The 17,790-nt window shown below is 36.6% G+C and overlaps 2 protein-coding genes and 1 pseudogene across 2 annotated transcripts; 2 read left to right on the forward strand and 1 right to left on the reverse strand.

Annotated features, from left to right (window-relative positions):
• Positions 1-3,428: 3,428 nt before the first annotated feature.
• LOC149005941 (putative aspartyl protease At4g16563) lies at positions 3,429-4,850 on the forward strand. Its single transcript, XM_089168191.1, has one exon. The coding sequence runs from the start codon at positions 3,429-3,431 to the stop codon at positions 4,848-4,850; it is 1,422 nt and encodes a 473-aa protein (XP_089024317.1).
• A 2,895-nt stretch (positions 4,851-7,745) lies between these two features.
• On the forward strand, positions 7,746-8,472 carry LOC149005942 (putative calcium-binding protein CML25 pseudogene; annotated as a pseudogene).
• A 1,082-nt stretch (positions 8,473-9,554) lies between these two features.
• Positions 9,555-17,530, reverse strand: LOC149005943 (ras-related protein RABF2b). Its single transcript, XM_089168192.1, has 7 exons — positions 17,268-17,530; positions 16,468-16,545; positions 16,197-16,364; positions 13,625-13,673; positions 13,365-13,438; positions 10,708-10,801; positions 9,555-10,094 (listed from the first exon to the last, which is right to left on the reverse strand). Exons 1-7 carry the CDS (start codon positions 17,304-17,306, stop codon positions 9,997-9,999), a joined length of 600 nt encoding a protein of 199 aa, XP_089024318.1. The 5' UTR covers positions 17,307-17,530; the 3' UTR covers positions 9,555-9,996.
• Positions 17,531-17,790: the final 260 nt, after the last annotated feature.

Below are 17,790 nucleotides of genomic sequence, written 5' to 3' on the forward strand. Positions count from 1 at the left end.
AAGAAATTGATTTGGTAGTGGATCCCACTATTGCACCCAAATCTCTTTCTATAATCAAAATCTCTTGCGAGTGGATCAAGAGAATCTGCACTACAAATGGAACACCTAGCCCAAGAATCAATTTTGTATCTCTGCAATGACTTTCTAATTGATTTCCAAGTAAATAAGCACAAAAACTAGTGATTTTTGTTTGAGTTTGTAATCACTTGTTACTTTATATGAGTTGAAAGAAATATTATAATAATGGACAAACTTAAAACCAATCATATAAGATATTAATGAACCAAAAAAAAAAATCCTGTTACAATAATAAGGCAGTAAGTTTGAAAAAAGTAGTACATTAGATGCTTTACTATTGGCAATCAAGGAAGGCTTACAATACCCCAAATTGGAAACAGCTCAAATTCAACACGTTTGTCTAAATGATTAAGTGGCTGTCATTTTCCTACGTGCCCCACCAAAGAAGTAGTGGCCTATCAATTTAATTCCGATTTTGATAGACATCAAGTCTACACTTTTTAATGCCTCCTTTTGTAACTTTCAAGTCGGCAGCACACCTGAAAACTTTCTCGAATATGGCAACTAGTTCTACTAGTACCAACACTATTAGTAGGGCAACCTCTAACCTCTTGAACAATTCTAATGCTATTTGTAATTTGTATGAGTGATAAGTTTTAAGTTTAATATACTTTCTTTGTTTACCCAAAAAAAAAAAAAAAAAAAAATCTGGTTGTAAGAAGTTGATGGCATCAGCCCATTAGCTTACATTAAATCAACCAACCAACTTTTAATGCATTAACTTTGAGAGAGAATGAGGGTGGAATCCTTTAAAATATAGTGGGTATAAGAAGCTATATTAGAAAATTCCTAATAAGTTGTTCTTTTATTTGTGATTTTTGTTTTGATTCCTGCGAACTCACTTAAATGCGATGAAACTGTGACCTACCGACTTAAGTGGGAAAAATTACTCATTACCCACCGCACATTTTCTAATAAGTTAGAATCTGAAATGTCAGATTTACTTTTATGTGTGGCAAAATGACTTTAATGCCCCTTTGATCGTGTCGCTAACCAATCAAAAATAAAATCCTATACTAATCTAGCAAGCAGAAAGTACGGAGTCGAACTATGGGGAACTAAAAGGCTAAGTTACTAAATTGAATTCAACAAAACTAATTTAAACTAAATCTACTAATTAATGCATAAACGTTAACTATGAATATGTGAAGATCTTTGGGGTTTTGAATCCGCAATGCTTTTCCCTAGCTAATATAACTCTACACTTCAAAGCAAATTAGGGATGGTCTTCCTAGGTAATGCCCTATCTTCGCAAGACTATCGTCCTTCGCGGAAGCTTGGCACGCTTAGTTTGCTGAGCTATAGAATATCTTTGGCCAAACTCAAACACATTCAACTAGAAGATATAGAACAATCAAATTAATGAAATAAGCATGGTTCATCTACATCCCAAAGAAAAGGAACTAGCTACTCATTATCACAAAGTTCATAAGAAAAATAAAGATGAAACATAGGGAGAGAGAGAGAGAGAGAGAGAGAGAGAGAGAGAGAGAGAGAGAGAGAGAGAGAGAGAGAGAGAGAGAGAGAGAGAGAGAGAGAGAGAGAGAGATGTGGTATTCTTCTTCAGCAATGAGAGAGATGAGAGCCACGTTCGCCGTCTTTCTCTTTTCTCTGTGGCTGGCTTCTCTTTTGTGTCTCTCCGCACACAATGAATCTCTTCTCTTTACCCGTCGATTTGACATTTATTCGTTCGGATATTGAAAAAACTCAAAACTAGAAAGTTGTAGATATTTTCAATATTGTTCCATAGTATCTTGAATCACCGCAATCCAAGCTCATACGAGAGAGATATGCACAAAATACTGAAGGTATGTCTGTTTACCCGATTTTCAGATTTATTACCAATTTTGTTCCTTAGACCTCCACCTGTTTCCAATTTGGCTAAGATCTCACTTTTCATGATTTCTTTGACATCAAGATTAAATGCCATGATTTAAAATCCACCAATATCTAATATATTTGCCAACTTTACTCCATATTATCTCTAATATCCAAAATCACCTTATTCCTGAAAAATACACAAAAATACACAAAAATACTCAATTAGCTGTCTTCAATTAAATAAGTATGAGGAATTAAATCAAATAAATAATGGTAAATGCATGCTTATCACGTTCACTCTCACTTGCACTACCCAACCCTCAAGTGACTCATCTTCCCATCTTCTTCCTACACCTTGCCTAAATTGCACCATCACTGGCAACCACCACCCCTCTCCTACCGATAATCACTGCCACCACATTCCCCTATGCTAAAAATTATGGTTTGAGTTTCTTTGGTTATTAGACTTTAAACAACCCCCCCGGCCCGCAAAAAAAAATTGGCATTCAACAATATTATATGAAAATAATGTTGCATTCACAACTCAATTAAAGGGATGATATATTAAAGGAGACTGAACAAAACATATTTCACGAAAATTTTTCTTCGCTCATGATCTTCAATGAAATGGCGAAATCAATGTTCAACAAATTCTATCAAGTGATAATTTGACAGATTTATCTACTGAGTCATTGCTTACTTCAAATTTTGAGAAGCTAGTATATGAAATTGGGATGTGCGTACTCAATGATGTAATCATTAGGGGGAGTAAAATACGTGTTGCACTTTTCTTCCCTTCACCAAGGTTTTGTCCCACAAAGTTTTCTTAGTAAGGTTTTTAATGAAACAACTAGTAATAAATATTATATATACACACATACTCTTTTTCCTTCAATAAAACATTTTTCCACTGGTTTTTTTTTTTTGCTTTTCTAAGTAAGGTTTTAACGATATACATTATCTATTGATGGACATCTAAGGGGAGTGTTATAAATAGTATTTAATTGTTGATGTCCATCACTTCCAAAGAGATCATACCAAAAGATGTTTCCAAATGAAGATCTCAGTCATCTCAGTGTGCACTTATGGAGATTCACGTTCTTAGCAATATATCCTTCCGTATCAAGAATATCTTATTGTGTGCAATAATCATATATTGTATTTCCTAGTAGACTTTGATATTTCATATAAAAAAAAAATGCTACTTCTACTATAAATATGTAATGCACATAATTCAATTGAAGACTTCAACTCATCTTGTCCAGATTTTCTTTCTTGTTTTGGATATATTTCTTCATTTACAACAGTTTTGAATTTATAGAATTGATCTACGATAAGAAATGTTGGGTTTGAGTAGTTACAACAAGAGAGAGAATATAGGATTTTCAAAGTTAAAAAAATCCTAACCAATTATGTACGACTCGGTCTATCATCGTCAATGATCAACAGCTTAATCTTTCCACTTCTCATATAAATAGAAGCTTAATCAGTCTTTCACATTAGCTCAGAGCCTCAAACCCAATTAAGCAATGGAAAGGACATTTTTCATAGCAACCTTCACCACCTTTCTTGTTATCATTCTATGCCACGCAAGGCACAATGATGATATGTCATTAGTATTGGGTTTGACTCACTCCAGAGCTTCTTCCCTTGCCATCCCTTCTGCATCAACAGCTGCAACCCTGAAACCATTCGACATGAAAGACGTGATTGAGCCATTGAGAGAAGTAAGAGATGGGTATTTGATTTCTCTAAACTTAGGGACACCCCCACAAGTCGTTCAAGTTTACATGGATACTGGGAGTGATCTTACTTGGGTTCCTTGTGGTAGCCTGACTTTTGATTGCATAGAGTGTGATGAGTACAGGATAATGCCCACTTTCTCTCCTTTGCAATCCACTTCAGCCCAAAGAGACCTATGTAACAGCTCCTTCTGCATTGATCTCCATAGTTCTGATAATTCATATGACCCATGTACCGTGGCTGGTTGTGGACTGAGAACCCTTTTCAACGGTTCTTGCCTTAGACCTTGTCCTTCCTTTTCTTACACTTATGCAGGTGGAGTTGTCACTGGTTACCTAACTAGCGATAACCTTATAGTGCATGGAAGTAGCCCTAATGTTACAATGGATTTTCCAAGTTTTGTTTTCGGCTGTGCCGGAGTAGCATATCAAGAACCCATCGGAATTGCTGGGTTTGGCAGGGGTGCACTCTCCCTCCCCTCACAACTTGGTTTGCTTCAAAAGGCCTTCTCTCATTGCTTCTTGACATTCAAGTATGTCAACAATCCTAATATCTCTAGCCCATTAGTTATAGGAGACCTTGCAATCTCTACCAAAAATGATTCACAATTTACACTAATGTTGAGGAGTCCCATGTACCCAAACTTTTATTATATTGGCCTGGAATCCATTACTGTGGGTGATGAGACTGCAGTACTTGAAGCCCCCTCAAGCTTGAGTAGTTTTGATTCTGAAGGTAATGGTGGTTTCTTGATCGACTCAGGCACAACTTACACTCACTTACCTGAGCCCATCTATTCACAGCTCATCACAAAACTGCAGTCTTTGATAAATCTCACTCGGGCAACCGAAGTCGAAACCAACTCTGGATTCGATCTATGTTACAATGTTCCCTATTCCGTAAGCAACAGAACCGCATCAGATGATCTTCTTCCTTCAATGTCTTTCCATTTCTTGAATAATGTGACATTAGTGTTACCAAAGGAGAACTACTTCTACGCCATGAGAGCTCCAAGCAACTCAATTCAGCCAAAGTGCCTTTTATTGCAAAGCATGGATGATCGTGATAATTCCGGACCAGCTGGAGTGTTTGGGAATTTTCAGCAACATAATGTGGAGGTCGTTTATGACTTAATGAATAAGAGAATTGGGTTCCATCCAATGGACTGCGCTCTTGCTGCAGCTTCTCAAGGACTTCACAGTAAATAGATTAGGTGGCCGTTAATGGCAGTTCTGGCTATTAATCTACTAAATAGTTCTACTGTATCAGTCAGTTGTGTCTATAATGTTTCTGTCTCCCTCCTCAGATAAATTCTGTCAATTCCCATTACTAAAAATCTAGTTAACCTATTCATGAAGCTTTGTTTGTCTAATGGAAGCATGGAACCTCATGACTTTGTAATTAGGTTGTTATTTTTGGTTGTATGAGATTCAAAACCATAATAAGAAACAATCGTTAATGGATTTTTGTTCGCACCTATGCAGATATCTCCCATGCAAGCTCATAACGTGAATTGTGTCACTTTATTAATCCAATGACCAAAAACAATGTAGTTTCGAAATTAAGTTATTTGGGATTTGAAATATATATATATGTTAATTTCACATAACTCATCCTGTTAAATCCAAACTCTTCAATGATGTCCAAATAACCATCCAAAAACCAATAGTTGGTGAATCTAAACCCCAACTTAAATACACCTACCATTGCACCATCAATCTGATTTTTGGTCAGAAGGGAAAAATGTAATTGAGGAACAAGAATCAAAACCCTAATGAACAAATTTTACCCTAACGGAATTCCGAGAGAAGACAAAAAATAAAAGTTCTCAAAGACAAGTTTCTCAAGTTTGGCAATGACACCTTCTACAGATCATTTTCAGACGAGCATTGCACTCCGGGTCGAAAACGAGATAACAACCATCTAGCTCGTCCTGGATGGATTATTTAGCTTCTAAGAAGTGATTTATGGAGGATTTTGTGGACTCAAGAGGAGGAGTTGTCAGTCTTACGAGACTGTTAAAGACGAGATTGATGGAGGTTGAACTAACGCTCAAGCATTGTTGCGTGTTTCTGAGAGATTGCATCCAAGGATTCATCATAGATCTTTTTAGGCATTGATGTTGATCTTCTTTTGTTTCCATTTCCTTGTGCCAGTAGAATTACTTTGATATTATGATTCGAAACCAAAGTAGCTGTTGAAAAATGAAATTGTTTGAGAGGGAAGAGCTGGGCTTTTGCGCTACTTCCTTCACCATCTTCATCCATCCCATGAGATGGAATAGATGGCAAGAAGAAAGGATTAAATTGGCCAAGTGGGAGCTTTGGAGAGAAGGTTTTGGATGCTTGGGACAAAGATAGCAAATTCAAGGGCTAGGGTTTAGTTCTTCAACTCGTTTTTAGTTAACTCTCAATTTCTGCCTTTTTTTTTGTGAATTTTATTAGTCTGAGGGGTAGGTTATTGTAATTTTAGAACCTTTTAACTTAAATAACATTTGTCCATGTTATGAACCGTTGGATTAAATCAATGATAGGTGGCGAGTAATTGCGAGAGCGTAGGCGCAAAGAAAAATCCTTCAACTAGAATAATCGAGGATTTTTGTTTGCTCCTGCACGGATAATAGTCCACAGGCATCAAAAATTGACATGGATTATAGAAGAAATCAAAGCCTAAGATTTATTTGAATATTTAAGGGCCTGTTTGGTTACATGAATTCAAAGATTTTCAAATCTCTAGATTCATGAATGCAAGATTTATACCCATTTGGTTGTGAAAATCTATGGATTCATGAAATCTAGAGATTCATCTTTTTACACTAAAAACGTGAATCTGTAGATTTATGGGTATGGGGTGAAATCGAGAGATTTCATCCCTACTAGAAATATGCTAAACATTTGTGCATTCATAAAAATCACAAATGAATCCACAGATTTCATTCCATAGATTCAATTTTAACCAAACAATTAATTTTATAAATTATGACTTCATAGATTTGAAATCTCTAAAGATTTGGAATATTAGGTTATTCTACCCCTAGAATTTTCAAATCACAAAATTAGTTTAAAACCCACCTCTTGGATATCTTAAATTCACAAAATTAGCCCACGTTTGTCAGTCCCATTTTGAAATCTTGTCTGAGAATCCATTTTCTCCGGGGATTTGAATGCTATGAGAACATGAGCATCGGATGGCAGTTTTGATATCATTAAAGACATTGGTGCCAAAAATAGGATTAGGGTTCTATCTGATTGAGATAAACTTGGGGTTAGTTTTGTGAACTTAAGTATTATGGGGTCGGTTTTAAACTAATTTTGTTAATTTGGGAATTCTAAAGGTAGAAAAAATAATATTTAAAATATTTTTTAAATATTCAAATAAATTTCAAATTGATTTCTTTTATAGACTCGTGTCGATTATGTATGCTCGCACAGTCACCAACAAAAATCCCTCGTTGCATAGCACCAAAGGAGCAAACTAAAGTAGGATTAATTGGAGTCTCCGTTTGGTTATCTGGCCTTTGCTTTTGGGTGGTGTATGTCCCAGAGGACTTTTGAAATACCTGAAGAAGTTATACAATTCCTGTAAACAATGACAAATTCATTTGGCAATGGGTCCCACTAGTACACCTAATCTCTTTTATTATCAAAATCTCTTGCGAATGGATCAAAAGAGATTTTGTGCTACAAATGAAACACCTAACCCAAGAAACAATTATGCATCTCTGCACTTGCCTTCTAGTTGATTTTCAACTAGAAAAACAAAAAACTGGTGGTTTTTAACCGGTTTTTCTTTGAGTTTGTTATCACTTGTTACTTTCTATGGGTTGAAAGAAATAATGTAATAATGGACAAACTTAAACCCAATCCTATTAAGATAATAATGAACCCCCCCAAAAAAAAGGTTCTATTAAGATAATAAAAAGTATTAACAGGTGGCTCATGGAGCTACTCATAACACCTGCCATTAATGACTACCAAAACAACAACTTATACAACCTAACAAACTCAAGTTTCCATAACTCCTCATCCAAATGTGTTATTCACACTTCTATATTATTGTGTGCATGAGTATATAATGAATCTCTAAGATTAACAGGTTGGAGCATGGGGCTTATGGAGAATGGCAAGCTCATCTATTCTAAGGCAAGAAGTTAAGAAAAAAGCTTACCAAAAAAAAAAAGAAGTTTGGAAAAAAAGTAGTACATTAGGTGCTTTTTTGTGGGCAATTAAGGAAGGTTTACAATACTCCAAATAAAAAAGTAGTACATTAGGTCTTTTCTTGGTCGAAAGAAGAAATCACTTCGAAATCAAGTTCTCCTTCAAGGTCAATCAATGGAAGGCAAAGAAACCTAATTGAATCTGTGCCAATTTCATTAACGTAGGCGAAGACCTAGATCGAGGTGCTTGAGAAAGTTTTCCAAAAATTCCATGTGAATGGAGATGAGAAGATTTCTTCGTCTGAGTTTGGTGAATTTATGGGGAGTCTTGGTCATCCTGCAATAGAGGATGAACAAGAGAAGATGATTAAAAAGGTTTACTCGGATGGAGATGGGTTTATTGATCAGAATGAGTTTATTGAGTTGAACACGAAAGGGGTAGATACTGTGAAAGTTCTTGAGGATTTGAAGGATGCTTTCTCAATATATGACATCGATAGAAAGGGGTCTGAAGAATTTCCTACTGTGTTGAGGAGTCTGGGGAAGAAACATCGCTTGTAGCATGCAAGATAATGATTAGTGGGATTGATTGTGATGGTGATGGATTGATCAATTTTGAAGAATTCAAGATCTTGATGATGGGCTCTAGGTTGGGTATCCCTTTTTCCAAATAAAGGTGAAGAGCTAGACTAACAACTTTTCCAAATTTGACCTGAGTTACTGGTGTTGAAGTTGAAGTCAAGGATTTGGACACCTTAAACATGGTCAAAGTACAGAGGCATTTATATCTCTCCGTTAAACATGGTCATCACACCTCAAAAGACTTTTTCAAAACTTATCACCTATGTGAGCGATTCCCAGACCAACTCTAATATGATCATTTATTATCTTATCCTTCCTAGTTTTGCCAGTCAATCTTTAATTTATCCATCTCACTACTATCTATGACTCACTCATAATTAAAAGCAACTCCCCCTCCAAAAAAATCTCTCGAACAACCCTACAATGTACATTACAATCTATAATTGTAGAACGAAGCTTCTAATTCACTTCCTACTGAACCCCAGATTCTATTAAAAAAAAAATATTTTTCCCATTGATACACCAAAAACATGCAATCTTAGATTCAACAAATGCAAAATGGATAAAAATCTAAATAGAAGACGAACCAAAATTTTTAGCATAGGAGAAAGTGGGGGCAGTGGTTGCATGGTAGGATTTCCGGCGAGTGTAAAAAGAATATGGGTGACTTCTCTCTCCTAAGAGTTGGGTAATGTGAGGAAAGTGAAAGGGCATTAAAGTCATTTTACCACACAGTAGCAAATCTGTCACTTTGCATTCAAACTTAACAGAAAATATGCTTATTGGCAATAGATAATTCTTCAAATTGTACAAAATGGGTATCTAGATATTTTTTCCACTTAAGTCGATAGGTCATAGATGTGGAAAAAAATTTACTTTCCACCATAAGAGAGCTTCCTAAACACTGACAAGATTAATCAAATTAAGTAAATTCTCCTACTGAATGTAAAGATAGTATAATCCTCTTCCCTCACTAATAAATGATCCAGACTCACCAAAGGAAAATATATCCCCCTCTTTTGTTTTGTTATGCTTCTGGATTTAACCAAGCTAAGCAGCACACTTCTGGTTAGATGAACCACAAACAGTCTCTCATCATCGTCATTGCTACTAAATCCTTTTCTAGGGTTTAGGGGAAGGGAGGGATGATTGAACAGCTCAATGTTGATAAATACATGTTTAATAGAGAATTCAATTTGGAAGGTTCAATTAATTTTGCAAAAATAAATAAATAAATAAATAGAATAAAATAAAATAAAATTCCTATTTCATCAAGAGTTCCCTAATGAGCATCCTGATGCTTTAGAAGTTCCAAATCTTACTTATGAAATTCAGTTCTGACAAGGGTACTGAAACACTTTCCAGTTCAATCTTCCACTCCTATACTGAAAACGACGTACCAAGCTTCCAACATACTCTGTCCATGGAAAATCAGGCTAGGCATGCACAAAGAGAACACGTCTAATCATGCTCGTGTATCAAGTAATAATTTCCAGTTCCAGATTTCAATGAAGAAACAGCCAAAGACTAGCTTTTTACAGAAGGAAAACTACTGGTGTGAATGGAGCCGAATTCGTAAATACAAGGTGATGCTGATGAAGTGGCACAAAGAAATTTCAAGAACAGCATGATGAACTGGTTTTCTCAGTTGCTCTATCTGTTAGGACCATTCCTGAAGGGTTCTGCACCTCTTGTGCTCGAGGCAGCCTTTTTGCTGTACGAACAACACGAACAATATCAGAAAAGATATATGAAAGCATAAAGAGAATCCTTTGTGCAACATACAGTTATGCTTGATATGTGAGTGTGTGTGTGAAAGAGAGAGAGAGAAACCTTTGTAAATCATACACCTATGCTTGATGTCGGTGGTCGACAGTATTGAGCTTGCCCATCTTCATTGGGCTGACATTTCTCACTGACTATTGGATAGGGACTTAAATCATAATACAACCATATTAACCATATGCCTAATACTTCTAATTTGATAGCATTTAAAGATACAGGCATTGATGGCCTTGTGTCCGATAGGGCAAACAGAATTTTTGGACTGAAGTAGGGTTTAATTCCTTGCAAATATGTATAAACGTCTAAGGAGGGGCATCTAGGCCAGCTAGACATGGTTGAGTTCAGATTGGCAGCTCGAGTAGAGCTGGGCCAGGACAGGGCACACGTAACCTTGGGCTTTTATATAACCAGGCACAGACAACCTGAGATGCACCACCCCATATGTGAATTTTTTATACAGGAGTCAAAAGTTTCATGTTTCTACAGTATTTCCAACTGTCTCTGCTATAATTCTTTTCAATCACAAGAGGGGCAAAGTGTACCTATTTCATAGAAAATATCATTGACGTTAATTGCAGTCTTTGCAGAAGTTTCCATAAAGAAAAGACCATTTTCCTGCGCATATGTTTGTGCTTCCTGAAACACAAAACAGTATTGAAAAAAAAATCCCTTATAAGGTTATCAGACAGATAATAATTCATTTATGTTAAGTAATGCAAACAAAAGAAGGAACCTTGTATGCCAAAAATGATCACACACAGTACATGACAAAGATGATCATGATACAAGTTAAAGAGATAATATAAAGTCCAAAAGAAAAGTATGCATGTAGGAGTGGGAGTGAATCTTATACACATCCCTGCAGAAACCATCATGAGCTCACTGGACAGTGAGAAGAAATCCAGTGAAACGAATTCAGGACGATGATCTCTCATGAGATAAACTATTAGAACCCATTTGTTTAATTAATTCATCAATCAGGTTTCTCTGGGAATGGACTTAAGTCATGGTTTCAATGTAAATGTGCCTTAACAAAAATCACATGCTATGGGTTTGACGTGGTCTTGTAAACCAGTAACTTGAAAAACACAGATTAGGCCAACTCAATAAGCAGCCTAGCTGTGGCTGTATTAATGGTCTGGCAGAAAGGATCCTAGATTCAAGATATGTTGAAATCACAAACATGGACATTCCCATCTCTTCATGAATCAGAGGGTAGGAAAAAAGGGTAAACCAAGAACAAGAGGCAAATCAGTGAGAGGACCTTAGAAGAGGTAAGCAAGATGAATCATGCAGTCATTAAACTCCTATTGAGAACAGGCCCCTAGAAGTGGGGGAAGGAATATTTTGCTTGAGTTGAGTCAATTGAATCAGGGCACTTTTCAATCCATCGGTGTATCAAATAGATCTGAACTCCAATGTAATGAAGGCAAATTAAACTGGCCTATTCCTCCTGGATTAGATGATTTCTGAATTCACCATCAAGTTCAAATACAATGAGTTAAAGCATTTAAACTCCCACATTTCTATGATTTATCCTTCCTCTTTAGTGTCTCATTGACCATGGGATCATCAACCAAGAGTCAACTCAATAGAGAGCTGTCTAATTAGAATAGATATAGTATCAAAAGGTTTTCTACATACACCTTACACTGGGGCGGTAAATCTTATAGTTAATGGATTCTAAATTAGCGATCCGCGGGAATAATGGAGTATGTCTAAGCTGATAAATGGATCTTCTAGATTTGCTTCACCTCTGATGGATCTCCAGCTATAACTTTATTTCCTGCAGTGGTACAAAGTTTGTGATAAGCAATTTATTCAAGATCTCAGGTTTGTAGGCTTATTTAAGTGATCAGTTGAATGAATCATGTTGTATACCAGCACACTTTCATTGAATTTCCTAATCAAATCTTGCTGTATTTTGCAGTTTCTTCGAGCAACCTGCCATATAACAATTATCTGGCTTGCAAATTACCTTCTCCAATCAATAATTGGTCTTCATTACACCTACCAACACAACCCATCCACTTAGTTTAAACTTTAAACACAAAATCTTCCTCACTAAATGGTATGGCATTCCCCAGCATACTGCTCTTCCAAGTCTCTCTTGGTCTGGATAATTATTGATCTGTCATTTATTTGGTCCTAAGTCTCCTGACCTACTTCACGGTCTCAACTTCATCAAGACTTCCCACATACAAAATTCACAATCTCATGATGTTCTATTTTCTTTTATTCTTTTTGGAATTCCTTTTCTTACCCTTCAACTTTACCATTAAGTCAAATTTCACATTTTACAATTTACAGTTTACTTTCTGATTCCCTAAGCTGAAATGCATAAGGTTTTTGGAAGCCTTGCATCATCAAACATATCAACCAAAGGAGGAGAGAGAATGAGGTAAGCTACTAGAGTATATGAGCCATGGAAAAGGGTGTGCCATCTTGCAATGGCCAAGGTTGCTCCACTGTGATCAAGTGGTCACAAGTTCTTGTCTGGAAAGTGGAAACAGCACCTCTGTTGAAGCAGAGGCAAGGCTGCATACGTCATTGCCATCCCCAGACCCTGCAGTGGCAGGAGCTCATGCACTGGGTATGCCCTTTTTATCCATATACCATGGAAATCCATGCATGGGAAAGGAGCCTACATAAAATCAGTTAGCACGAACTACAACCCCTCTCCACAAAATGATACTAGAAAATGTAGCAGCACAGCCAAACTCATCACTGGAATGGCGCAAATGCAATTGATGACATCCAAGATGAGATGATCCCAAGGATTCAACAAATGGTAATCTCGAAACTCAAACTCAACTCAGTGAAGTCCAGACAAAACTACAACAGGTCCACATGTCATATACCTGTTCGACCAATCACACCATCTGACATAACTTGCAATTTATGCTGCTGTAAGATCAATACTTCACTAACAAGCACAATATTGCAATTAAAATAAAAACACGTACAAAAGCAAACAAAAGGGGGGGAGGGGGAAAGAAAGATGGAGGATAATCAAGAGTTTAAAACCAGTGAAAAAGTCATCAAATGGAACTTGGAAATGCAAATTTACCAAACTAGCAATAGGAATGCTTTTGACAGCACAATAAAGCAGACATTGTTTTAAAGATACTGCAATAATCAGAAGTAATATGAAAATCTAATCAGAATGAAAACTTAAGACAATAACAAGTATCTTTACCTCAGCTGTTACCTTCCTTGCATCAAGCAAATCAGCTTTATTTCCAGCTAATGCCATAACCATATTAGAACTACCTAAAGCCAAAAACAGAAATACAATCACAAAGATACATGGGTTTTACTCGGTCACACAAGAATAACTACAAAAAATTAATTGCCCAAATACCCTCCACCAGAAGGTACACCATCCACTGTATTTGGTTAGATAGATTAGGTATAGAAGTCCACTAATATATGCCGGCCAATGAGTTAAGATAGTACCTTGAGCATGAAGCTCTTGCACCCATTTCTTTGCACGCTCAAATGAAGCCTAAAAAATTTGAGAAATCCTTAGCTAATCAAAATAATTTTGCAAACTGAAATTCTATATCATAAAATACTGCAGGCAGATATGCATGGCCACATTCATATAAAAGATAAGGGGGAAAGTTGTCTACCCAATTGATGGGAAGATTTATAAACCATAATGCATTATGAAAGAAAAACTCCTTTTTCTTTTCCAATATATATCTTCTTTCGGATTGTCAAGCAGAAGAATCATTTGGGGGGATGGAAAGGCTGACAACCCAAAGAGGATTGCAGAATTAATTTGAGGCTGACTACTAAGAAATGCCCACATTCAGGACATGGTACTCAAGATCATTGAAGTAAGAAAGCTTTTGGTCCCCCTATGAAGTGTGAAATGATTCATTGTTAATAGAATTCCTTTTAGCTCTCATAGAAACACTGTATTTAGCCCAACAACTTTTTCAGAAGTATCCTAGCAACTACATGAGCTTTGGATTGCTGGCACAGCCCTATTTTAGTGTTCCCATGTTGCGTAAGGTACAACTAGGACAACAAGAAAACACATCAGGCTATACTTTAGCATTTGGGTTCAGGTTCCAGATGTTAAAAGCATATGGGAAAACTCCTAAAGCTACTGCTCCATGAACTTTTGGCCATCAACAACACGTTTATTGTTTCAGAATATACGGATCAGAGGTGTCAACAATGCCATGACACCTAACCTATGATTCTTACAATTATTAGGAGCAATTCTAGTTGGTTAATTTTGCTACTGCATTCACACTTCACAGAGGGTACGTGAAATATTGTCAGTAGATCCAACAACATAGTCTGGACACTGAAATAAGTAGGTAATCTCATGGTGAAACCTACAGTTTCCTATAAAGATTGGCCACTGCTCTTTGCCTAGTAAATTTTCAACGTACTAACCGACTAACATCCATAGATATGTTCCTCAAATATGTTTGTTTAATGTCCTTTCAGTAATGCAGACAAAATCTCCTCATCTATCGTCACCATTCTCAAAGGTATGGCAGTTTGGAGTTGAGTCATGCCGTCATTTGTTATATTTAAGTCTGGGAGGGAAAGGTGTAAGTTAAATGATCAATCTGAACCAGCATATAGAACAACAACAAAGAGAAGGACTAATGAAACCCGAGGTCTAGGGCTAGGGCTAGGGTGGTTTCTAGGTAATTCCCCTAAATTAGGGTAGACCAGGAAAGTCCAGCAAGGGAATTTGATCAAGCCTCAGGGTTTTTTGTGATGGTTTTGGGATCCAACGAAGGCTGGAGTTGGAGTTCTAGGTCTGATTTAGGCTAATTTGGGTTTTGAGAAAATTTTGCAAAACTGATTGAAGAAGAAGAGTTGCAGAATTTTTTTCTCTATAGCTAGGGCTGATTGGGCAATGGATGCTGGGAATGGGTTCTAGGCTTAGGGGCGATGCTAGGGATGGGTAAATAGGGTCTAGAGGGGCTGGGAATTAAGGTCGAATGAGGGAAGGGTGCTGGCCGTGACGCAGGGAAGGGGAAGGGAAGAAGAAAGGCTACTGTGGCTAGGGTTTAGCAGGGGATGGGCTGGAACTGCAAGGGAAGGGGTTGGGGGCTTCTTAACTTACTTTGGTTGAAGAAACTTGCCGAGATTTGAGGTTGAATATTTAGAGAAGAAGATGGCCTTCAGTTGAAGAAGCAAAAGCACTGTTCCAGCCGCAGGGTACCCAAAAGGGATCCCACAACTTTACCAAAGCCAAATTCTCAAATCAATTCATTCAATGATCAAAAAACCGAAAAATTACATCAAAGACTAGGCTACTTAAAACCTCTAAAACCATACTAGACTCAACTAGGGAATCCCTTCCTAACTGGGATTCAATTACTTGCTAAAATAGGACTTGACTAAAATATAACTACCATCAAGATAAGGTTCTTAAACTTAGGGAGCCCTTATCCTAACCAACTAACAACTCCTACTAACAATCAAATACCAAAATTAACTCAACAACTAGGAATCCAAAATTGGAAATAAAAATACAATTAATTTTCCTAAATAAAATTTAACTTGACCGACTAACTATGACTCGATCTATGGGTGGAAAATGACTATTCTACCCCTGGTTCAGTTCAGCCCCCCGGGTTGTCTCTAGCTTTTGGATGGGCTAGGGCCTTGCTTGGGGGCTGTCTAGGGCTGGTTACATCAAGGAGCTTAGTTTATATCTGGAGAAGAAACCACTGTACATCAAATCATTTCAGTTAACCTAAAACTCAGATATTTGGTGGATATATAAGAATTTAAATAATGTACAAAAAAAAAAAACCTCTGACAAATATCTTACAGACTTTTAATATATTTCAAGACAAAAGAATGTATATAGTTTTATGTTATCCATGCAAAATTACAGTTTAAGTTGGAAAGGCAAACCTCATAAACTGCAGGAAACATAAATCTATTCATTTTTCTTTTTCAGCATGATTATTACTTTTTGAGTATGATGGACAAATTTCATTAGTTTATGCGTATATACAAGGCAGTTTCATCAGTTTACACTTACTTGATTTGTTATATCATACACAATAACTGCAGCAGCTGCTCCTCTGTAATACATTGGGGCCAAGCTATGATACCTTTCCTGACCTGCTGTATCCCAAATTTCAAATTTTACTGTAGCATCATTGACAGCCAACGTTTGTGAGAAAAATGCAGCACCTATGGTGGATTCCTGCACCAACAGAGAATCAAAAACATAAGCCTCATATACCAAGGGAACATGGTTTAGAAATAGAAGTAGAGCCTTGAATCATCTAATGAGCATAAGAATTAACCTGAAAATCAACAAACTGGCCTTTAACAAAACGAAGAACTAGACTAGATTTTCCAGCTCCCACATCTCCAAGAAGGACCTGTAACATCAACCGGAACACCCACATGGGCACGATCAATTTCAGAAGGAAGCCACAAATTTATGATAATATCCAAAACAGAATCAAGTTGAAACATAAATTGAAAGGATCATATAAGACTATAATTCGAGAAACTTTCCAAACTCGTCTAATGTGAGCAGAAACCATATCTAAAGTGAGACAACTCATTAAAATGGTTATATAATTAAAGAAAAAGGCACTCATAGAATTCAAAACTGTAGAAGCTTCTACAACCAACACAGAAAAAAATATTACATCAAATTGAATGTCTAACATGGTGAAGCAATACATGGTTAAAGGTCTTGAACAGACCTATGAAATTCCTTAAAAGGAGGAAATCCAAATTACAGAGTTAATCGAAATTTGTTAGCCCATTGGAAAGCAGTTATTATCGAAATTCAGGCAAATTATGAAAAAACCCACACAAAAAAATACAAAATCCAACAAAGAATTAGAGGCCTCAAGACATCGATTGCATGAATATGTTTAACGAAAATACCCATGCAACAATAAGCTTTTAGGATAAGAATGAAGAAGAAAAACTAATAAACCAATACAACAGCAAACAAAACCCAAAATTTTCATATTTTTGAGAATCAAAAGAAACCCATGGCAGAACTATTCCAGAATTACACAAAACAAATTTTGTAAAATTGACGGTTATGAAACAGCGTTGGGACGATGAGAATTTTAAAACTCACAAGTTTGGCGTTGATATTCTGATTTCCACTCGTCGCCATGACTGCAAGAATTAAAATCAACCGAAGAAGGAAGGCACAGAAGGCTTGAATGTTCTGGTTATGGGTCAATAGAGACTTTGGGCAGGAAGAAAATAAGGGTTGTTACAAGGAAAGCGGGAGATCGGTAATCAACTGCTCCAGTTCACCACATACCAACGACGAGTCGTTGAACACGACGCAATCTGTAAAATGCCCTTTTTCTTCGTCAAGTTTAATTTAAATTTTGATTCTTTAACTGTTTTCTCAATTTGTTTGGAATCTGAGCTGGAGTCTAGTCTGGACTCTGGACTGACCGGTGGTGATAGGCATCAGGGTTTTACCCACCAAATTTTTTAAAGGCTTGAAAAGCCATTGGGTGAAAAACCAGCACTTACATACAAGTTTTTTTTTTAATTTAAGTAAGTTTGTTTGCTAACTTTTTTTTTTTTTTTTAATTGCTTCAATTCTTTTTTTTTTTTTTGGAAATGAGATTCATCCAGGCCAG

This window comes from Hakea prostrata, chromosome 9, assembly GCF_041222555.1.
Source record: "Hakea prostrata isolate BN-2017 chromosome 9, UWA_Hpros_2, whole genome shotgun sequence".
Classification (NCBI taxonomy): Eukaryota; Viridiplantae; Streptophyta; class Magnoliopsida; order Proteales; family Proteaceae; genus Hakea; species Hakea prostrata.